Source organism: Phaethon aethereus, assembly GCF_964289735.1.
Source record: "Phaethon aethereus genome assembly, chromosome: 11".
In the NCBI taxonomy this organism is placed as follows: domain Eukaryota; kingdom Metazoa; phylum Chordata; class Aves; order Phaethontiformes; family Phaethontidae; genus Phaethon; species Phaethon aethereus.
Genome location: NC_138587.1, coordinates 6,697,059 through 6,721,797, shown reverse-complemented (window position 1 = coordinate 6,721,797; position 24,739 = coordinate 6,697,059). Strand labels below are relative to the sequence as shown.

Genomic DNA, 24,739 nt, shown 5'->3' with positions numbered 1-24,739 from the left:
TAAACATTCCCATCTTTCAAGCCTCAGTCTCTGTGCACGTGGTCATGTCTGGCTGTCAAGGACATTGCACATTATAAATGGCAGGTGCCAATCAGGACAGAAGCGCTTCTACAGAATATGGGTAATGGATAATTAAGCTGTTTAAATGGGAAGAGATGTCCAGTGATGATCCCCTTCCTAATGTCCTTCTTTCTTAACCATCCTGTATTCAAGGAGTCTCTTGAGTTGGACATGTGGTTTTCTTGTGAACTTGGTAAAGTCAGTTCACGGTCATGCAGGATAGACCACGAAATTCTCCTCTGTCAAGCCCCAGACTGTGAACTTGTGATGGTTGATAAAACTGAAGCACTTGTAAAGATGAACTCACATTTACGAAGAACGACAAGTCAGATTAGCTCCACATATCGAGCCTTTACAGTTTTCCCAACACTTGTCCACCCTCCTGCTTCTCCTGTCCATCCCTCTCATCTTCCATTGGTGATCACTGCTAAAGTGGAAAATTGGAGATCTTAGTAGCCTGAGGACTGAAACGTAATGCCCAGAATTAGGGGATTCACTACCTAATTATCTTTCCTATTTGATTTACTTTTAACTTCAAAGTATTTGTGGAGGTTTTTTATAATATCTGTTTAGAAAGAAAACCCAGCTATTTCAACGTTGTGCTGTTTTAAAGTGCTTTAAAAGGATGGACAAAGAGTATTATAAAAGTTCATCTAAAACAACTGCCTGTTCAGTTTGTTGAAGTAACTATAACAATTCTCAGTATCTTGGTTTAGCTATTCATCTTTGGAGGACTTCTGCTTGCATACATTTTGCAACTGGCAGAGCTCAACATATTCTGCAAAGCATTTTACTCTAATTCATGCTCAGATTTGTAAAAGAACTTACGCTGGGCACGCTCAGGCTCCATTTACATTCATTTTGTATGAGCGTTAATGAGATCAAGTAGAACAAGGACAGATGTTTGTGAAAAATAAAATGTTAAACTCCTGTTTGTAGCGATGAGAATAGAGCTTAGGGCTTCATAGCTAAGAATCATCTGACTAGAGTGTGCACAAGATTCCTGGAGTATCTGGAGCCTAAGACTCAGCTCCTTCCATCTGGTTATTTTTTCAAGAGCACATCTTGTGTATTACAAACATAGGAAATAATGATCCTTGTATAAATTCAGGATTATTCACTCTAAGGACAACAGAGTAAGGTCATCATATAAATTACTTGTAGCAAAGACTTACCTAGAAGTGCAATCCGGGGACTCTTCCAAGGTAAAAAAGAGGAAAAACACCACTGTAAATAGTAGCAAATTTTCATCCTTTAAAATAATACAACTCGGAGTTAAATTGAATGGAGGCGAAAAGACATGAGCTCTGCCCATACCAACACGGCCATGAAATTTCAAGTGCCCATTAACAGGCTTCTCAGCTCTGTAAAATGTTTCAGAGTAAATAAGCATTATGAGCACTGAAGGAAAACATAATTTCAAAGAAAAGCATGTCAGTTAAGGTCAGTTTAATATCCACTCATGAATTTCACTGGTTTTAAGTCTTGCTGATAAGCTTTTATAATTGAGATACTTCTCTTATTCCATGCATATTGGAGCAATAATTAAGCTATGATGTGAGATACAAAGTATCGTGTGCTCAATTCATCAATTTTTGTTCAGTCTCGCAGTTCTTGTTCCAATTGCACTGGCATTGTTGTACTGAAATATCTCCAAATCTATCATGTCAAGATTATGCATGATGTAATTTGTAATAGCAGCTAGGGATTTGTTTACAAAAAACAAATGTTCCTTTAATCTTTAAAACAAAATTAGACTTGTCTTACATCACAGAACAAAGAGATTTGAATGAATACAACACTTTTAATAAATCAGTAATTAACTTGTGGAGTGACAGTTGGCTCATTTAACACAACCTTTGAAAACAGCTTTCTCCACACAGATTCTAAACTCTGCCCTTCTGAGGTACATTTTGAGCGCTGGACTGTGGAGGTGTAAGTGCTCTATAGGTGTATTATTTACACCACAGCAATCCCCAATTCATGGAAGAGAATTTGGACCATATCGTCTCTTCACAGCAGAGATAATTGCAAGTTAACTAAACTACCTCCTACAGAAATTTGCAAGCTCTGCCTTTTGGTACCACCGTGCGTAAGGTGACACACCATGTGCAAGTTCATAGTACCATCATTAGGAGAATAAAACCTCCCTTAGGTTATCATTTCCAATTGAATTATTCCTATGACGAGAGCACAGGGCACCTGATCCTAGTTTGCAGTGTGAGTTTATTGGTAGGTCAGGGTTTAAATAACACTCCACCAGCTGTAAACCAGTCTGTCATAAACGCATCTCTGTAGTTGTTACTGTCTGAAAATAGCTGGTGGGTACAGACAACAGCAAAGGGCTGCTCCCCTTCTTTGGTAGACCACTTGGGGTCATCCATGGTTATACTCGTCAGGGCTTTGATCTACATCACTTTGACAATCAAACAGCCCCGTGCCAACAGGCGGCTAATGAAGGCTGTGGTTCTTCTGCATGTGTGTCCATTGGATAATACATTTGTGCAATTTGTATTAGGCTGCCAGGACACAACAGGCAGAACATTTCGGGGGAAAAAGAATATACCAAGAATGTGTTATGAGGCATCAGGTGAAGCACAGATGAAGTTCAGCTACCTGAGAAGTGTTTTAATCACCAGCCGTGGAGAAGTTTGGCAGCTTTACTGCTACTAGACAGGACAAATACAGATGATGGTGGGTGTTTTGGACGTAAGGATGACCGCACCAGCAGGTGCTTGCACTGGTGAGACTGAGGAGGACAAGAAGGTCCCTCCAAGAGCCATGTCCTGCCACCGTGACAATGCCAGCAAACAGCTGCTCACACCCCAACCCCATTTTCACATGGTGGGGTCAGCCTGCCCAGAAGAATGAGACCTCAGACAAGGGTCTCCTAGAAAATTTCAAACTTGACTCACTAAAGTGATGGCTGAAATCCGTATTTAATCACACGCTTGAATGTATTGCTGAATCTGCCAATACCACTCAACCCAGCTCAGGCCAGTGGTGATATTCAGAACTTTTTAGGACATTAGATTCTTATAACAACCTCTAAATTATGGAGTGTTTTGATTCAGAAATTTTCCAGCTCTGATTATTATCCTCTTCTGTACTTCACACTTCTTAGCAGTCTCCTTTTCCAGAAATTCCTTGACATCCAGATTTTAGGAGAAACATCAGCCTTTTGCTGCTCACAACAATCAGAGTTCGGTGTGCTTTCACTTCTTCTACCACTTCTGCCACCCTCACATACTTTCTTCAACATCAGGTACCCACCTGACAGCCCTCACTATTACTGAGAGACACCTGGAACCCTAGCCACATCTTTCAGCATTTTCTAAACTTAGGAATTCAGCCTTGGGCCTTTAAAGCACAGACACCTTAGTATTTTTCACAGAAAAAAAACAGTGACAATGTAATAGCTTGCATTTTTAAAAAAACAATCATTCTCCCCTGCAAAAACATACACAAAACTAAAAAAAAGGTGATTTTCATTGACAATAATGCATAGCACTATAATTATATAATAAGTAATGTAACACATAGCCCATAATTTTTAAATATTCAATGGAAGAATTTTCCTTATTTATTTGTTTACAGGAATCTTCTCTGTGGACTGGAAACAAGAGACAAATACTACACAATTTATACCAAGCAGCACACCAGATCTTAATTTCATAACTGATAACCACCCAATATGTTATGCATGCTTTGTTATGCCTTATAAACGCATTACAGTTACAGAATTTAATTATTTTTGGTGTTCTTTCATAGAGTGCTTTGCTGCTAAGCTATGTTTCTGGCACCTCATCCAGTCAAAATTTCATAATAGACTTTCACCCTTCAGAGCCCATTTTGCAGCTTTTCCCTTCCACCTCGCTCAGCGCCGCCTCCTGCAGCGCAGGGGATTCACGTTTGAGCAAACAGCAACTTTTACAGACATGGGATTTGGTCTGAAGCCTGCACAGACTAAGGAGGATTTTTTTTCCTGTTTCTTCAGTAACCGTCGGATCAGACCCTAAACACAGATCATTGGTTTCTAACGCGAAAACAGGCAATAACTGTTCCTCTTGGGTGCTCTCTTCCACCGTCACGAGGGACAGTCACAGCAATTATATTTCTGGTTCAACACAGTCGTTTCTCAGCGATGCTGGTTGTGTGAGCAAACGTCTCTACAGCAGCATCAGGACCACAGCAGCTCATGAAAGAGAGAGAGATCTGACCTAGGGTCCCTGCAGCCACCGGAGGAACAGCATTGCAAGGCCACCCATAAACCTCAACAAACCACAAACCTCTCTGCATTTCAACTCACTCATTTACTTTATTAATGAATTATTATTAGTGAAAAATTAACATTTCATGGAGACGTTTTTCTTCTTTGATGGCACATCAGCCCTCCACCCTGGTCTGAAATGTGTGTGAGTATTTATCAGCAGCTTCCTATTGTCTTTCAAAAAATGTATAATTATGCACAGTTCATTGGCATCTCATTAAATATATAACAATAAGATTAAGCTTTCACTAGGCTATCTAGAAGCAGTTCAAATACGGTGTGAATAACACTGCTACACTGCACAAATATTTGATCAATCAGCCTGCTCTCAGCTTTGCTCTGCAGCAAGGGATGGATTCAGCTCTGAACTTTAGTAATAAATAGCCGTAATGGGTCCCCCTGACCTACAAAAGATCGATTTTCCCCATACAGGTTGGGATGGGACCCTCAGTCACCTGCATTCATTTCAGCTCCCTACATATGAACATTTCATGTTTTCATTAGTCTCATTAGCACTCATTAGTGTCAGCAGGTTGCTCTCAAATGACCTACTGTCTTTGCAGTGAGGTTATGTCAAACACCAATAAACTCCCACGCATAGAACTATAAATAAAGCGGGCTGCTCAGCAACTTGCCTTAGGTGCATGCTGCTGTGCATGAATTCAAGGATCTCTAAGAAAAAAATTTAAGGCTGTGTCCTAGCACTCTGGAAGGTCATAGAATACACTACACACTTTTGGGGAGACAAGTTTATCATACATGATTTATTTTATCATTTCATGTCCTTTCTCTCTGCCACAGATATCTGCAAAAACCTCTTTTGTCCAGGTTTGCTCTGCCTTTCGTCCTAGAAATCAAATTTCCAGACAGATAATGCAATGAAGGGTCAGTTATAATATCAACTATGATCCCTAACTGTCAGAGAGAAAATGTCAAGTATTGTTCATCTCTGAACTCAGTGGAATGTGGAACAATTAAAAGAGCCAACGATGCCTTTTGAGTATAGTATTAGCAAATGAGAACTATACAGGAGTTGAGAGCCAGCTGCCAAGCACAATTCCAGGACCTGGGACCTGCTGATATCTCTGGGAAGGAGTGCTACAACCCATTGGCCTCCAAGCCTGACAGCTTCTGGTGGATTCATTTTTTTATTATCTTAAAATCTGAGACACTGAAAAGATCTCACAAGTCAAACTGTAGGGCCCAAGAAAAATTTTGATTGCTTTTCATTGGCCTGTACTTAGTGCTGCTGAGATCTCTGAGATTTACCCAACTCAGGAGATGATAATTATGCACATTCTACAGTTCTCCTTAAAATTTGGCTGTTTTTATCACAGAATCACAGAGTCATTAAGGTTGGAAAGGACCTTCGAGATCATCAAGTCCAACCAACAACCCAACACCACCATGCCCACTAAACCATGTCCCAAAGCACCACGTCTGCATGTTTTTCGAACACTTCCAGTGATGGCGAATCCACCACCTCCTTGGGCAGCCTGTTCCAATGCTTGACCACTCTCTTGGTGAAGAAATTTTTCCTATTATCCAGTCTAAACCTCCCCTGGCGCAACTTCAGGCCATTTCCTCTTGTCCTATCGCTGGTTGCTTGGGAGAAGACACCAACACCTACCTCACCACAACCCCCTTTCAGGTAGTTGTAGAGAGCGATAAGGTCTCCCCTCAGCCTCCTCTTCTCCAGACTGAACAAACCCAGTTGCCTCAGCCGCTCCTCATAAGACTTGTGCTCCAGACCCCTTACCAGCTCCGTTGCCCTTCTCTGGACATGCTTATCTGTGTACCTAGCTAACAAAACAGAGTTGTTTACCTCTGAACAGCTGTACCCACTTTAAAAGTACTCAGAAGACTTGAGTGCTCACATTTTTAATGCACTCATGAAAGTGAAGATGCACGTTGACTCACCATGAAGGTGCCACCCATGAGAAATCATGGTCCTCCCTCAGTTATGGATGCCCCTCAGCCATATGTCTAAGCAACAACTGTTTCCAAAGGTGCAAAGAAATGGACATGGAAAAATGACAAAGCTGCAGCGTGCGACTCTCCCAGGCTGAACAGCACTGAAGGCTAAAAATTCCTTTTGCAAGATCTATGCTATTTTGATGAAATCTGCTCTTTAACAGACCATCACTATTCAGCTGAAAGCCAGGCATGTGCTTAAAAACCTCCTGGCAGCAGACAGACTCCATATAATTTTAATGTTGTTATTTATTATTGTAGTACCTAGGAAATGCGGTCTAAGTCCAAGACACCGTTCTTCTAGTTGTTGCACACATGCAGAAGAAAGGTCACTCCCACATTTCTGCAATACAGTGTTGAAGCTCAACAGATCAGTAAAGAGAGAGGGGAACATGCAAGGAAAGAAGGCAAAAATAACTCATCCTCTTAAGTAAAAGAAATTACAAATGGAAAACTGGTATAGTAAAAAGGTGATTTACCTGTAGTAATAGAGAAAGTCAGAAGCAGAGCTGGGATTAAACAAACCTCAGGAGTTTCTGATTCTCAGGCCTTTAGCCAACACCACCTCTATTAGTCATACTGTTATGAGGGAAGCATACAACATGCTTATGTCATTTATTCCAATTTACCTAACAGTATGCCAACTGTTAGAAAATGGCAATGTAAGTGTTTTTTCACTAGTGAGTCTTCTCATGCTGTTGAATTAGCAACCTTTTTGCTGGTTTATGCAGATCTTAAGTGGAAATTGTTCATGGATTCTTTGTGTCTAATCTGCCCTTTCATATTTTATGGGTATATTTTAGTGCAGCCCGCAGGGTTCTTCAGACTTGTATTACACTCTTAAAATTATCCAACTCTGGCTGCTGAATATATTGCTATGAAAAATCAAGAATTCTGGATGGGAAAAAAATATAAAAACCTCCAATTCTTTCTAAAGTTTCTGCTGGTGAGTTAATAAAACATTGTTCAAAAACCTGGAGAATATTGCAAAGTTCAGGCTGTTCTAAAAGAAAAAAATTAATATTATGATCTATTTTTAATGTTTACTACAATTAAAAAATATTAAATTAACTCAACAAGACTGGATTTGAGGCAATTAGGAGATATGAAACATCACTTGCCAGACTGATTGCACTGTGCTTGTATTTTAAACTGGAGAAATGTCAGTTTTCCCAGAGTTATGAGAGGTCTGTTATCAAAGTCTGTGAAGTATTACACTGCGTGAGCATTAGATTGATGCTTCTAAAATTGAGTAAGATTGAATTAAAGCAGATAGTTTTATGGACTCCCTGTAGGAAGCATCCTGTATTTCTTCTAGACAGTATTATTCAACTTGAAATCTTTTGTTTCGGGTTTGTATTCTTTAACTTATCAGACTACTGCTTTACAACTCCCAGAGTAAATGGTATCTCAACCTGTTTATGAAATACGTAACCCTTCACATGACAAGTTCTTTCACTCTGGTTTTCTCATCCTCCTAGAAAGTGTGTTCCCACCCCTGTAATTTATTCTGCACCCCATGACATCCCAATAAAGTAAGAGAAACTACATGTCTCATTCAATTCTCTGAGATTTTGTTTTATAAGGAATAGCTGAGCACAGGGTTATAGATTCTCCTATTCTAGTTTATATGGGTTTTAAAAAAAAAAAAATGACCTGAAAGATTTTACCTACCTCTGTGCTATTGCCATTGCCAAAAGTCTCCATTAGTGCAAGAGTCTCTCATGAGGAGTTTGAACTTTCCTTTAATCTAATCCATTTAGAAAATGACTCACAATTCATTGAATAAAGTGGAGAAAATTGATATCTTTTCATTAAGCTGACAAAGTCTTTTTCACTGCTGGCATCTGTGAAATGTGTTCTCTATTTAAATTTTATTTATATCAATCTTCTCTGGTGGAAACTAGATTAAAATGGAACGTTTTATACTTACAGTAAGAACTTTCCCATCCTGCAACGAGTGTCATACTGGTTTTAAAAACGAACTCTGTTTCTTATTCCTTGGAGTAACATGATACCTATGATCAGGAGGAAGCGCAATCTAATACTCTATTCCTTTGTATTCTATTTCTGTATAAACAAAATGTGTACACTTTATCACAGGCAAAAGAGATAGGTGCTGTGGCTTTATAATGGCAAATGTAGAAGCAATCTTGGAACATTTTAACACATATCATGTTCCCTCTAAACTGTTGAAAAATGCATGATGATACTCTGCTCTGTTTTCATATTTCAGAGTCTTCCATAAACATGAATTAAGGTTATAGATAACTCTGTGAGTATTGTCATATTGTTATATTGTTAAATATAATGTCTTTATACTTATTGTCGTATATAGTTCGTCATATTGTTAAAGCAATTTCCTAAATACAAAAGCAGAAAAGTTAAAGGAGAATTCTATCTGCAAAAAAAGACTTTGCATTTTTTATACACACTGGAGCAGCAAACATAACACAAGCATGTGCCTGAGAGCTTCTGGACTGTGTGTGCACATTTTCTCCCAGACAACCCTCTGCCCGTGTCCTGTTAATCAATCGCCCCTAAGAGGGCACTTAGTCACCGCTTTGAACAACCGAGTATCTTCAGTTTAATGCAAGAACTTGAAGGCTGAGAAATGTGAAACTCAACAAGTTGGGGAGTTTCAACAAGTAAGGAAGTTTTAATGAAATGGATTGTGTATTTTTTTCCAGATAGTTCTTGATTCAAGAGGAAGATGATGGAATGAATCGTTAGTGTTTCCATGTTGATTTGATCTCAGTTTAGGTGTAGATATTTGAAGGTGTTCAGTGCCTTTGTACTGTGATCCCGTAATAGAATAATTTGTTACTGAAATTCAAGGGGAAGTCATCCCCGGCCAGCTCTCTTCGTGCATCAAACCTTTGTGCTCCAGATGATGCACAAGAACAAGTCAGAAAGCGGTCACTGCGCCCATGCAACCTACAAAGGTTCTCATGAACTTTGGAGGTTGAAGCACACTGAATTGAGTCTAAGCTGGAAGTTGTGTGCAGCCACCTCAGGCTTTGGGCATTATGCTTGGGAACAAATTCATTTTAAAATACAATAGAATTGTGTAAACACTAACAAGCGTATGCTATTCTCTTGCTCTTTCCCTATATTCAGTCTGATCACCAGATTTCTTATCCGTAGTTTCTTTCTCTGTTTGCTACACATGATTAGAAAATGCCATTTCAACCAAATGCTTTTTCATCTGTTAATTCATGCAGACTAAATACATCAAAAGTTAAATATTTTGATAAAAAATTTTCTATTGGTTTGCAAACAAAGCTAAAAAAAATGCCGTGTGACTCAGACTGGGAAAAAAATCTCAATAATTTTTTGAAGAAAGTTGCTTTTCTCCCCAGCTCCATTAGTTACATGCTTAGAGTTTAAAATTCTTATAGAAGAGGCATTTTCTTGAAAAGAACTCAGATACAAGCGATTCCTTATTTCCACTAGCAGGAGCTGGGGAACAAAAAAAACCATAACAAAATACAAACAAAGCAAGAGTAGTCAAGCCTCTTTTAAATCATGTCCTTTTTCTTTCCCCGTGGCTGAGGGTATCTGTCTCAGTCAAATCAGCCTTGCATGAAAAAAACTCCATGCTGCGTGTATTCCTCAGACAGGGAGACGAACACAATGAGAACCACTCCAAAACATTACAGGCATCTAATTCAGCATGATGTGAGCACTCACAGCCTGTGACGCCTGGTGACTAACGGGGGTCCGTAATTCTCATCCAGAATTAGCCATTCGGGTCACCGAGAAGCTTGGGTTCCTCAGGATCTCGGCGATCTTGAATACAAACTGCCCTGAGGGAAAGCATCTTAACCTGAACAATTCTCTCTCTCACACAACCGCGTCAGCACATCTCAGAGCGACACAACCGAAACATAGAGAAGCTGGATTGTATTCCCCAGGGAAGCTTCCCCCCTCCCCATACAGGTGTATCTAATCCCAAACACAGCAAACTGCGGTTCATTTTAAAGCCTTTTCCTGCCTCTTTGAACCGAGCTGGAGGTGTAAAACTTTGAAATCAAGTCAACCTCAAAGGATCAGCAGTGCTCAAGAAGGACAACGGTGTCCTAAAGATTAAAAGGCTCTTAATAGAAGAGAAAACCTATAAGCACAAGACTCAAAGGAAATTATTTTCATCGGGCTACATGAAGCTACTTCATGAAGCTACTACATGAAGCTACTACATGAAGCATGTAGTGCTTCAGACTGACAAAGGATTTTGCCCACTTACTTATATATTAGAGACTAACAGGAGCTTTTCATCTGCAAATGGCCTTATCTTCCCCCCTTTATAAAAGGAACCCTGTCTCCTTGTCTCCTTGTCTCCAGCCCAGCTATACTGGGTAGGGACAGGTGAGGGTACTCACTGGTGGACCCTTGGGTGGGCATTGTAACTGCACTTTGATCACAAATTTTTGTTATATATATATGTGTGTGTGTGTGTATATACACACACTAAAACCTGCACACTATTACATGAATCAGTTGACATTAAGGTTCAGCACTGACTTTGCATTTGATTAATTTTTCAAGGTGAATATCTGAATACTTGTGCTGTATTTAACAGCATCAATAAGTAGATAGATCATTTTAATTGCTATGAACAGCATTGCTTCTACATGCTCCCTCTCAATCTGTATTCATCCCGTACCTCTGTTTTACATTGTAAACTCCCTTGGCCAGGATGTTCAGTTTTGTGGTTTTAGTACCTAGCACCATAGGATGCTTCTCTATGGTTATCTAACACTACAGCACTGCTACTAGTAAATAATTATGGTCATCACTTTTGATTCCATATCATAGGATTCTCCTCACGTATTCTGAGGATGCTCTGCTCTGATGATTGCTATGAAGGCCAGTATTTAGCAGGATATGTTTTTTCAGTTTGCCCACTGCACAGTCTATTATTAGAGTGCAGATTCATCCCTTGTGTGCCTTTTCATGCATAGCAAAGTGAGATATCTCTTTTCTCCACTGTTAGCAGCATTAATGATAACCTTCTAGAAGTGATGTGTGAATAGCATCATTAAACTGCCTTGCAAGCGCAGGTGTAAAGGGTTTTTTGTGTGTTGTACATATGGAGAAATGATATATTACATGATAAAAATGAGGTATAAGCTGTAAGAAGAAATAGGAAAGACAACACAGAGAGCTAGATGATCATTGTAGGACCCTTCCAACTGAACTATTCTATTCTATTTTATTCTAAGCTTAGCTCACTCACTCCAACTTGCTCAACTCATCTTCCAGGTAAAAGGAGCTTCCAAACCCAAGGTGTTTCTCCCTATGTTTCAAGTAAACTCACTGGGTGAAAACCATATTCCTGTTGGGACAGGCCTTTTTAGAGATACTAACTTGGACTCCCGAATTGTAGTAGCTTGTAGTTAATTAGCTAACCCAGAAATATTGCTTCTCATTCAGGTTTATTTTGCACTAAAATGGGCTATCCTTGGGTGCAATCCAGCATGGCCCATCAAATACCTTGACCATATGACATTCAGATCAACCATGTACATCAACACGTGGCAGAGGCTGGTTTGTCCAGTTTATCTGAGGAAAAAAAGATCTCACCTTTCCAATACTTTACCTTCTTTACAGGATTTATCACCCTATATTTACCATTTTTATTTCCCAGAATTTACTACCAGCTTTATGTAAAAAAACATCTTCCTTTCTGGGCACATGACATACCTTTGTGTTCATTTAAACAATCATCTAAATTATTTCTCTCTGGTACATTCCTACCTAAAGAATATAGTATTTGGCTTAGTTTGGGTGTAAGCATGTGTACCTAAGTCCATTTGTAAACATACATTTATAGTATTATACACGTGCATGCTTGCATCTCCGTGTGTGCTGTTTGTTAGTCTACAGCAAAGGAAGCTGGATCAGAAAGTCAGTGGAGCATTAAGGAGAAGAGGGAATTACGTGAGGCTGCCAGAAGAGCTCAAAGTGGCTGAGGGTTGACCGTGTTGGCAGTGGTTCATTTTTCATGGACCGCACTGGAAAACAAAATGCTAAATTGGAACAGTCCTATGAAAAGGTAGTTTTCCTTTCAGAGCTAGATCGAAAGGGGAGCCTTTCCTAGTAAATTAGGATTGGAGCAATAAAGTCAGCTGCTTAGGTGGGCTAACAGCAGGTCTGGTAAGATAGTGTGATGGGTATAATTCTGTGTAGATAATGCTGATGATGCATAACTTTGAGGCTGTGGTCACCTAGTGCCCACCTCTCCTGACCCAACAAGAGGAATGCAGTTCAAGCCTTATTGAAAATGCCAGAGTCCCTCTTTTGTCCCTTGCTGAGTCTCTCCTACAGTCTCTTGCTCTCTGTGCCATGCAGAGCCTCCTCTTTCATGATGAAATGGAATAGTGATGCACACTTTCTAGCCTAGGAGTATCTGTGGGTTTGGTGCATTTGTTTTTCAGTGAGTTGGTCATATGTTAGAGATTAAAAAAAAAGGGACTCACAGCTTCATCCGTGTATCTGTGAATTAAAGTGATGGACATTAGTAGCAGCTGCAGATACAACTTTGGGTGTTTCCTTAGGATTTTGTGAGCATAAACAGATTACGACGAGATAAAAAATAAATCAAGACTTCAGTTATAAACTCTGAAATGTCCTTAAATCAATGCATGCACAACAGGTCATTTTCCAGAGCTGAGTGGTGTGATACAAGGTAGTCTGCTGCTTCAAAGGTATTTTATGGGCTTGAAGCAGCTATGTGGGCTGATATGAATGGGTTAAGCATCTCTATTTGCATGAGTGCACACTTTGACAGAGTGCAACCATGAAATTAATTCTTGCCAGGGAAAACAAACCACAGACAGAGCCACTCACGCACCAACGAGGCACAGTTCCCAAGGTTAGCTAAACTTTATCAAAATCCCCAGACAAAAAATGCCATTAAGATACAGTTAAGGCTATACACAGATACCAATTCCCAGGCAAGAAACTTCATTAAGGTACACTCAAGGTTATAAACATATGTGCCAATTAAAGTCAAACAAGATCCAAACACTGCCATTATTTACAATGCTAAATATTTGGAAATTTAAAGTTACTGCTAGAGATAATATGGTTTCTATAAAATTCAGAATCACGTTTCAACAAACTGAACTTCTGCTACTCTTCAGTATTACCTTCCCTTCTGTTTCTGGCTGTGACACTCCCTGCCATGGGATACTATGAAAGCTAAAAGTCTACGTGGGTTCAAAAACTTCTGCACAGATTTGTAGAAGAAAAAGCCAGCTGTAGGTATTGAAAGCAAAGCAAACACCATTTATTCTAGAATACACTGAGCCACAAGTCCTGAAGACCTGGAGAATATTCTGAGGAAAATCTCTTTCGACTTGCCTTGTTCTTATAAATGTCCATAAAGATCAGATTGGCCACTGACAAAGATGGGCTTTTAGGGTGGCTGGTCCTTTGGCCTGAAGCAGTATTGCTGCCATCACAGCATTCCCCACAGTCACAGCATGATAGTAGACTAACTCTTGCGTGTAAGGAAGCTATGGCAAGCAGTGCACTGTCTTAGAGAATACAGGATGCAAAACAGGTAATTAAATGTGAAATCCTTGCAACTAAATTTCAGCTGAAGGGTTTAGAAGGGACACTCTGCCTCTTCAATGCAGTGTTAGACCCTTGAGATACTATTTAATTAGATTTTTCATTATAACATAGTTGTGAACATTGTCTTTTCTCTTTTAGCTTCAATAGTGATTGGCAAATGGTGGTGTGAGATGGAGCCCTGCCTAGAAGGAGAGGAATGTAAGACATTGCCTGATAATTCTGGATGGATGTGTGCGACTGGCAATAAAATCAAGACCACCAGAGTAAGTCGTCTTTCTGTCTATACCCAGGAATTCTTAATAGGAAAGGGAGTCACTCATGATTGCTCACCCATATCTGTTCCATCATCATGTCTGCTGTAAAAGTCTTAAAGATCACTGCATAGCTCCCAGCCATCCAACACTTCTGGCCATAATTTAGTGAAAATTCAAATGGATTCGGGCTGGTCAGCTGGGTCCAGGCTTGATAACCAGCAGACTGGAGCTGTTGAATCGCCAAGTCACTTTCTTACAGACATTGTCACCTCAGAAACAAAACCTAGTGCACATCACTGAGTCCCTTTCTGGTCGCTAGAGGGAAGTATCAAGGGGAACTGCTGAATCCTACATCCATTTCTTGGCTGTTCCAGGCCACATCTGTATTAACAGCTGTACAGGTGCTTTGTAGCATGAAACGGTGCTGAGGACTCAGCTCGTTATCTGCATTTCAGGTCCTAGTTCAGAAGCAGCTCTATCCCCACGCACCCGTTAGTGACATACTCTTGAGATGCTGAAGATTCAGGTAATGCAGGCCAGCAAGTGACAACAACTTTCACCATGCGTTGCTCGGAGGATGTAGAGATATGGCTGCAAAGAGAGAGAGTGTGAATGAGCTGGATAAACTTCTCCCACTTAGATTACTTTGGAAGAAAGAAGCATTTTTCAAAAATAGATTCTAGCTTTTCGTTTGCATTGTTCAATTATATCACAACCATTTTCCTGAAACTACCACCTCTAGCTGTATTCAACAATTTTAATTAAATTAAAATTTCATTAAAATGACCACCATTGAATTCTTTTCCAAGAAAATTACATGGTTGTCAACTCAAAATATTTTGATAAATGAATAAATTTTGTTTTTCAGTGAAGTGAAAAATAACTTTTGAAACTTGCCAAATGAAAAAAAAGCAAATTTTCAAGACATTTTTCCCTGTTTATTAAGCAGTTCTACAAACTCATACCCAGCTACTAATTCACAGGAAGGTGAAGCTTAGTGTCATGATTTCCTGACTTCTTCCTTTGTCTACAGTGCTAAGTCTAGTCATTTGTCATGTCTTCTAGGCCTTTTATTGAAGGAGGAGATTTTACCCCAGCTGATCCTCATGCCATCTGAATTCTTTTTGTTCCCTCTATATGGTTTACCCCAGGATGGATGATTTGTATTGCAACCCTAGTTTCTTGAACAGTGTCTTCCGGCATGGCTCATCTCACCACCACATTAAATTACTAGGATACACACTAATTTAGGAGGTTTTCTTTGCAGAAGGCAGTAAGTGCCTTCCCTGAAAACAGGAGGCATATTATCTCTTTGACATCTCCCAAAGCAAAGGAGAAAGCATGGAAGGAACTGTGATTCCTTGACTCAATTTCTTCCTGCAGTGTCATTGTTGCTGCAAACCGCTCTGTGCTCACAACTGATCTCTCCACATTGAAACACCACTGGAAGATTGTGCCCTAATGTATCTGCCTTGCAGTGCAATTAAAAAAAAAAAACCCAACAAACTTACTACATGTCCTTTTCAGTGAGGCAACATTTTTCTCACTGATTTGGGGAATTAAAATGGAAGAAAATTATATTAAAGAAGTAATAAGCAACATGAAGAAGTATGTTATACTTTTGTTAAATTACAGTAATTCAGTACTTCTGCAGTTTGTCTGCAAATTATACAATTTAGGAATTGCATTTGCTTTTTTCTGTGAAATTGTCCTGCTCTTAACTCCCCCAACCTTCATCATATAAACTAGTTTTAGGCGATAGCCTGCATCTAGAAATGATTGCTAGAAATTTAGCAGATTCATTAATATGCAGATGTGTGGTCCAATCTATTCAGTATGCATTATTGTATTTAATTTAAATTAAATACTTACAGAGTGAGTGCTCATAACTGAAAAAATACTTCTTCATTTACCCACAGGAGTTGTTTTAATTAGCTTGTGAGGGGAGTACCTTATGGTGCTGCTTCCAGTAGAATTTTGCTGTGTTGCTTTAAAATATCATTACAGAACCCAACTGACAAAGGCAACATGACATGATGTGCTTACCAAATGTCTGTTGCATTTTCTAAGCAAAAATGCTACTTCATAATCCCTGAAACTTTGCTCAAGTCCCTACTGCTGCGTCAAGTCTAGCAACATAAATATAAAATAATAGAAGCAATCAGATCCTGAAACAGGCATTTTTTTTTTCTTTGTTTTGTCATTTCAGATGGCATCAGAGAAAGAGATTACACTATAATCTGTACTGACCCCAGTCCGGGCTGCAAGATTGGGCCATGTGTATCTAATTTATGTAGTTAAGGAAGTTAAGAAAGCAGAAGAAACAAGACAAATCAGTCAACATCCCAGATATATGTGTGGTGCTCAGCCAAAAAGCTGGAGCAAGTCACCATAGGCTGTAAACTGTCTCAATGAAGGCTTGTCCTTACACTAAATGCATTCACGTCAGGCAGCTGCTGTCCAAGGAAAACATTCACATTTATGATTCGCAAGATTGAAATACTATTAGTATATTCTTCAAGGCTCACAGTAAATCACATATAAGCATGTGTGTACATATGTAAATATATACATGTGTATACACAACATGCGTAATTTTACATTGTAGTATATTACTTCATGGTTGGTTCTCAGATGTGATTAATACTGATTAGTGTCAGAAGAAGGTGGACAACAGATCCAGTAAAGGCTTTGCACGCACATCCTCCACTCCTTCCTTTTCACGCATTTATTCCTGTGTTTAGTCCGTTAGCATAGCTCACTAATTAAGTTGTTAAAGCCGAAGATATAAAGCTCACAGCCTCTGTAAATCGATCTGTTTTCTATTGATGGTCAGAGCAGGTGACAAACACTGGAAAGAAATAATTTTGTAATTCAATTTTTGGAGCAGTTTCAACGCTTTTTAAACTCCCTATTTTTTTTTTAAACCCCCTTTTTTTAAGTTTCAATGCTTTCCTTAAAAATGTGGGGCTCTTGGAGCTGTACTAGGACCTGGCCAGAGATCATATCACTACATTTCAGCGGAGTAACCGGCACCAGGGGAAATGCAAGAACATGGTCTCGGTCTGGATGCTGGGAGATGGTGCCCACAAAGGCACATAAATACCCGTGAGAAGCAGAGCTGCTGAAAAACATGAAAACATGGCTCTTCATGCATCCCATGTTTTTTCACTTCCCATCTGAGCGAGGGAGTCGCTCACAAGCTCTTCACATTGGATTGGTGTCTACACACAACTCTGTGCATCACTTGGCAGGGCCCTTGAGGAGCGCAGTGCTCTTCCCCAGGGCTTTCTGCCCAGGCTCATGCGCACAGTGCACTGCAAAATGCCCTTTTTAAGGGCCTGGTTTCAGCTGGGAGAGAGTTACTTTTCTTCCCAGTAGCTGGTATAGTGCTGTGTTTTGGATTTAGTACGAAATAATGTTGATAACGCACTGAGGTTTTGCGTGTTGCTAAGTAGTGCTTACACTAAGTCAAGGACTTTTCATCTTCTCATGCTCTACCGACTGAGAAGGCTGGACGTGCACAAGAAGCTGGGTGGGGGCACAGCTAGGGCAGCCGACCCAAGTCGGCCAAAGGGATATTCCATACCGTACGATGTCATGCTCAGTGTATAAACTAGGGGAAAGCTGGCGGGGGGTTGGCTGCTCAGGGACTGGCTGGGTATCGGTCGGCGGTTGGGGAGCAATTGCATTGTGCATCACCGGGTTTGTAGTTGTTGTTGTTGTTGTTATTATTATTATTAAATTATTAAACTGTTCTTAGCTCAACCCATGAGCTCTTCTGATTCTCTCCACCAGCCCACCAAGGGTGGGGAGTGAGCAAGCGGCTGCGTGGTCCTTAGTTGCCGGCTGGGGTTAAACCACAACAGTCCTTTTTGGCACCCAACATGGGGCTCGAAGGGTTTGAGATAACAACAGAATAAGCAGAGCGTGTTAAGGATTTTGTATCTGTTAACAGTTAGCAACATCTGTCATGTTAGCAACAACTAAAACGTCAGTGTGTTATCAACATTATTCTCATACTAAATCCAAAACACAGCACCATATCAGCTACTTGGAAGAAAATTAACTCTATCCCAGCCAAAAATGAGACATTATATAATCCACACTAATAACACCTGGCATTCATGTACTAGCCTTCTAAATACTTCAACAAGCTGTTTTTCTGCTGATGCTGTTGAGGATGGAAATTACAGCATTGAGCACTTGGGGACTGGCAGAGCAGCTCAGCTTGGAGCATCTCTCCAGCTTCACAGCCTGCTCCCTCCCTTACAGCCCTCCCACCCCTCGGTTTCCAGAGTAACACTCAGTTTACCATATATTTTGCCATCAGAGATGCGCAGGTCAGTTTACGGTGCCCCCAGGGACCTGAGCGTCACATTTCTTAAGAGCCACTGCTCAACCCAGCTGCAGCAAATAGCACCTGAGGTGCCCACAGCCCCTTGGCACCGTGGTCCCTTGTCATTTCCTGCACCTACACCAATTCACCACGCAAATTCTTGAGGCAGTGTACAAATGAGAAAGAAAGGGATGTATTCATCTCCAAGAGAGAAAACCCAGCAGGGTCATTTGTCAGTGACAAACCAGGAGAGCAGAAAATGGGAACTGGGGGAGGGAAAGAAATGGTAAATGAACCCAGAGTTTTATTTTCTTTTTTTAAGCTAACTAGCTTAATACATCAGATGATTTCCAGATTAAGTTTTTCTTTAAAGCAGTGAAGAAACCCCTCTAGTTTTGTGATAACAGTCTCTGCAATTAAGAGGTCAGTTCAAAGCAGTAGAGCACAAGATAGTAAATATCTCTTGCTATAAGTCTTACTGCTGCATTTCATCGTATCACCTAGTGCTTAGCTAATAACTTATAGCCCTGATTTAATGCCTCAGCCTGCTCGTATTCAAGTCAACTTGAGTTTCATTGCTGACCTAGTCATCTAGCAAAGGGTTGGACCCATTGTGCCATTCATCTGTGTGTATCAGTGTGGGAAAGAAACAAAATCCTCTCCTCGAGAGAGCTATTTTTGCTGCTGGTCAGTCATTCTTATTTCAGCATCCTAAAAAAACCTCTGGGCGGTGGTGTTTCCTCTTCAAGCCATTAGCGCGCTCGCTCAGAACAATTGTGGTGTTAGTCATAAGGAGCGATGGTTTTACGGCCCGTTGCAGGCCGTGATAGCTCACCCGGGGTGAGTAGATGAAGTCGGTCAGAGTGAGTGGGTTGGTGGGAGTCCGAATGGACCTGAAAGATGGATCCCCCTGCATGTCCTTGTCTAGCAGAAGCTACTAGCATCACTCTGAGAAGGGGACGGTGGTTGGCTGGGGTGAGCGTGGCCCCATGCCCAAAGCTGTCCTGGCACCTCCTGCACCACCAGCCCAGGTGATCGATGCGCATCCAGGATCTCCCAAGGCACGGGCAGGAGCTCACTCAGGGTCTGCCCCTTGCACATCCTTAAATCCCTGTAGCCCCAAGAGAAAAGACATGCTCCCTCCCTCCAAGTATTGCGATTTAAACTCAGCTATATCATGAGCAGGGCAAAGTGCCACAAAGCCTGGGTCTGTCTTCCCTCTCACAACATATTTCATGTAACAGCTGACTCTTTCTCACTTTCTTACTGCAGATCCATCCAAGGACCTAACAGAGCATCGTCTGCATGGAGACAGTGAAAGCCCTGCTGATTTATGAGGACAAAGTATTGAAAGTTTAAAACCATCTCAGCATTCACAAGCCAAATGGATTTCTTATTTGCACTTTGACTGTTTACCAGATAACAACAGTGGCTTTACTGTGTGAAAGAAAGTATTCAGTGGAAATAATGCCCCTGATTTTTGACAGCTGAAAATAAAAATGAAGAAAACGGTTCCTTTGGTAAAGTTTCCAAGATTGCAAAGTACAAACAACAGTAGAAGTTTGGATCTACAATTTACTTTATACCAGTTAAAGTATATATATAGAAATATATATATATTAATATATGATATTTTGAAATAAAAGCCTCACTCTTCAAGAAATTGAATAGTACCACACTTTGCTGCAGCTGCTGTAATTTTTTTTTTTCTTTTTTGTAATGATCTGGAAGATCCTTACCTGTTTCAGAGAGAAATGTGGCGGTGAAGAGGCAAAGCAAACCTGCTGCGGTACAAGGACGCCTAAGAGCTACACGAATCCTACCAATGCAGCATACAGAGCTTCCTGTTCCCTTTGGCAGAATTTCGAGGGCATTTGTCGTTGCACTTTGTGTTCTGGAGGCTTTTCCCCTTGTGCAATACTAGCATGCTGGCTTTGCTTCATTAACCATACTTGATTGATATATAACAATGATAGTTCTATCCTCTTCCAAGAAAATATTTTTAGAGCTGTTAGATATTCCATGATGAAGAGACGGACAACTACTGAGTGAAGTACAGTATGTATTAAAACTTTATTTGGCAGAGTTTGGTAGACTGTGAGCTCCCTTCTTATTAAAGATGTACTGTACGTACAATGTCTTCAGACTTTGTATAGCTCATAGAGACTACAGTAAAAACCCAGTAACCAACCCCAAAGCTTTGTGTTGTTGGCTCACTAATTCTTTGAAACAACAACAAAGCTATTTCTTTGCAGACCAACATCCGAGAGGGCTTTTACATACGGTTTGTTTTTTTACGAGCCCATTTGCAATTGGTGAGCAAGCATTTCAGCTTAAGCGAACGCCTCTGTGGGCGCCTCAAATGCGCAGGCACACCCACACGCAAGGGACTGCCTGGCTGTGTCCTCTTATCCCACAGCAGACGTGAGAGAGCAACCTAAATTTAAGCTTCCCTCGTCACAGGCCAGGCTAATTCTCGTTGGGAACAGTAGCCACCAGCTAAAAGCATACACGTGGGCAATTCCATGGCACAGCAAACGCACAACAGTTTGTGATAAGCAAACTCTGTCTGAGCCCCTCTTTCGTTTCAGGAATAGTTTCTTTCACTTTAATTTTAATCTATTTCTTACTAAGGTGAATTCAGCTGAGATGAGATGCTCTTCAGCAAGGATGCATCCACAGAGACATTAATCTACTCACTGCGAGCGGTTCGAACTCACATTGCTAGCTAAGCTGTTGCTGTTCACCACGCAGCCTGGCCCTTGCATTGTTGAAGATCATATCTGAGGGCTGAAATGTGTAAGCCTAGTTCACATTCCCAGGCAGTTTTGTGAGCAGTCCAATTAATTTCAGGGGGTTTATTCATGTGGAAAAGTATCTTGCTGTCACGCATAAGACTGCGCAATCTACCCTTCAGTACGCCTAATGCTACAAAATCAAAGAGGAATGGGTAACTGTAAAACTTGTTCTATCCAGTCCATCTTCATTTCATTAGTATTTCCAATTTCCTTTCAGCCTGCTTACCTGTCTCTCACAGGACCCCTTTGGCCACGCTGATCACTTTTAATCCAATGCAGAGGAAGTGCTGTGCTTCCCGACCTAGAGTTGGTCAAAGTTCTCCCACTTTCTTTCTCCTTCAGGGCAACCACTTCAATCCCTGATGCTTCAAGAGGCAGAAATTTGTCACTGTAATTACACTGTGTGTTAAAGCAGCTACCTGACGTGTCATGCCATACGCCATGCCGGCTTTCCTTGCTGGTCCTTGCCTGATGCTCGCAGTGGAAACGGATATGCTGTTTCCAAGTACTTCTGTTATTTCCCCTTCAAAAAAATATGAGAGTGAAAAGTGTCCCGGGAAGAAACTTGTTTTTCTTATGTGCACAGGAAGACTAAATAGGAGCATCCTCACCACCAGTTGTTGGTCCTAGCAAATGGACACCAGCCTCACTGGTGGCCCAGCTGGACAGGCCATGGATTTTCTGGCCACAGGCACCTGTCTAAACCATAGAAGATACCTGGACCCTCATCTATGTTTTAGATATAGTCTGCCATGCCATATGTCCCTAGTCCCTAGTCCCATCATCTCAGTTCAGAGAGGACCACTGCCTGCCTGGTTACCCACAGATAGCTGTGGTCCCAAAATGAGATCATCAGACCAGGCTCACCTGCCACAGGTAAGGAGAAACTCCTCCAAAATAAATCCTTAGCTTTTCATAATTTTACTAGAACATCACTAAAACAAACTAAAAACTCAAGGAGCTTCTAAAGCTAGGAAGCCCTTGGTGCACGAGGAGATAGACCCTTCCACCAGGATATAAGCTGATTAAAAGCCAGGATATATTATCATCCCTTTACCAGTGGGAACTGAGGCACACAAAGCTAAATGGCCATTCAACATTACATTGAAGGGCTATGGAAAATTGAGTGGAAATTAAACATCAGTTTCTTTATTCCCAGTCTACTGATACTCTGAAAAATGACCCACACACAACAAACCCATGGTCTCTTGTACCCTTTGCCAAAGCCAGAGGTATCACCACTGAGAAGTATTTACTCCATAGCAGTGTATCTGACATGGCTTAGGCTGTGAGTAGGTAACAGTGCTTATGCCTGTGCCTGTGAAATATGCCTATTGAGATCAGGAAATATTAGACTTGCTAAAATATAAGAAGGAAATGTTGTCATTACCACAGCAAAGTTTCTTAGAGATGTTTATGAATTTTTCTTTGCCAGTAGGCAGCCTCAAATATCACCACACAAAATTCAGTAAACATCTGCGTCTCTTTGAAGTTGCTGCAAAATCTGCTCATGAAGTGCGGCACTGAGAAATTGCTGTTTTAATTAAAATGTTTTAGAGGAGAATTAAGGCCTTTGCAAAAATAATTACTAATAAAACATGAAGTCAGATTAAGAGCTGGATACAGCTAACCTTCATTGTTTCAGTGAACCAAATTGAAAACAATAATAAAAAAATTCAACCAGCCTGGAGTCACAATGATCATGTATTTCAGTGATACACACAGTAACATAGTGTGTAGCTGGAAGATGTCAGAGCTGCTTACTTTGGCCAGTGGAAACTCAGTGCATTTCAGTGGTGGAGTGAAAGGGTCCCACACCCTCATGAGAGTCATGCCATTCTCTGCACAATGTTAAAAGGTATTTACATCAACAGAAGAGAAAGTTAAAGTTCCTGTTTTCTAGCAGAAGTCTAGACAGAGATATGTCAGGGAAAAAAGAAAATTATTTGTAAATGCATTGAAGATAAACATAGATTTATGTCAGTGTTTCTTCTTCAGATGTGTGAAACCAAGTTATGTAAATCTAAAACGTACAAGTTGGAAAAAATATTGAAAAAAAAAAAGTAGCTACCATCTGCCTATTGATTCAGAAAATCTAGTTTATGTGCTTCTCTCTAAAAGTCTTTGGTAATAAAGAGCTCAGTGTGGTATGACTTGATATTGCTTTGAATATGCTACATGCTATGTTTGAAGAACAAGATCCATGGAGAAAGTCCGCTCCTATGGCCAACAATTATGAGCAGCATGATGGGCACCCAAACTTGGTGTTACACAGGGTAAGGACCGTGAGAAATTACTGAAAGTGATACAGTTTATGATGAGTGATGCTCTTATCAGACCTATTGCTTGACGATTAACAGAGTTTGCAGATACTTTCATTGGTGTATTGCTTGTATATTTTCCTATTATAAAATTATTAGTTACGTTCCTGACTCCCCTCATTAACCACTTCTCTGTTTCACTGTATGGTCCAAATATAATTACAGATCATAAAGAAGTTGTGGAGGAGATAAACATACCTTGGCTTGGAAAGAACATCCATTTCATCTGAAGGCGGCAGTCTTTGTTTCTTCTTCAGTGGCAGGATGAATATTGTGGCCTAAAATGAGCTTCTCTTTTTATCAATAGCTCAGTCACATCCCAGTAAGCAGCGTTTAGAGCTTGCCTGACAAAGAAACGGGTCATGCTTCTTTGCTTGGTATTCTATTTTTTTGTCAGAGAAAAATAGAAACACATTCCACAAATAATCTTTCAGGTAGACAGAAGGAGATGTGTGTACAGGGCAGTTGGTTTAAGGCTGTCAACACTTTTTCTAGTTCACCGGTTTGAATTCAGATCATAGGCCTCACACATGTTTATGGCTTCTTCTCTCAAAACACTTAATGTCACAAATATTTATACTTTATAAAACTATGCTGCTGTGAGGAAAAGAAACTGAATCCTCTGCTTTGCAGGTAGGAAACCGAGACTCATAAGGCTTGAGACCTGCCCAAGGCTATGCCAAAATACAGAGCCAGCAGTAGAACTCAGGAATCCTGGATTTTAAGTCATCATTGCAGATGCTTCATCTACGGTTCGCATCAGTGAAATTTCAATGACAGCAGACTCTGGCTTTTAGCTCAGGTCACAGAGAGCAGAATTAAGGTGCCTGCAGTCAAGTGTGGACAATCGCCTGCAAGTTCCAACTGCTCAGAGCTCGTTCACCTCCCTTCAGCTGGGGTTTTCAAACCACAGATGCATGGAAGACCACTAGAGCTACTCCAACATCTTCTGCTCTCACAGAGACAGAGTGAAACAGTTCTGCCCTAACTGGTTTCATGGCTCCCTAGCAGAAGCTGCTTTGAGCCTTTCCGATCAGAGCAGAGATGGAAAAAGGCACAGAATCACTGTGCTTAACCCTCGTGGGCTGAGAAACAAGTGTAGCCAACAGTCCTTCTTTTGGAGGTCACGATTTCTCAGA

At 40.6% G+C, this 24,739-nt stretch overlaps 1 protein-coding gene across 1 annotated transcript in view; it reads left to right on the top strand.

Annotated features, from left to right (window-relative positions):
* Positions 1-16,381, top strand: part of TAFA1 (TAFA chemokine like family member 1) — a gene marked incomplete at its 3' end in the record, with an annotated part of 226,185 nt that extends 209,804 nt beyond the window's left edge. Inside the window, exons 3-4 of the mRNA XM_082004575.1 lie at positions 14,027-14,151; positions 16,352-16,381. Of these exons, the coding sequence (XP_081860701.1) occupies positions 14,027-14,151; positions 16,352-16,381 (155 nt within the window). The remainder of the gene's footprint in view (positions 1-14,026; positions 14,152-16,351) is intronic.
* Positions 16,382-24,739: the final 8,358 nt, after the last annotated feature.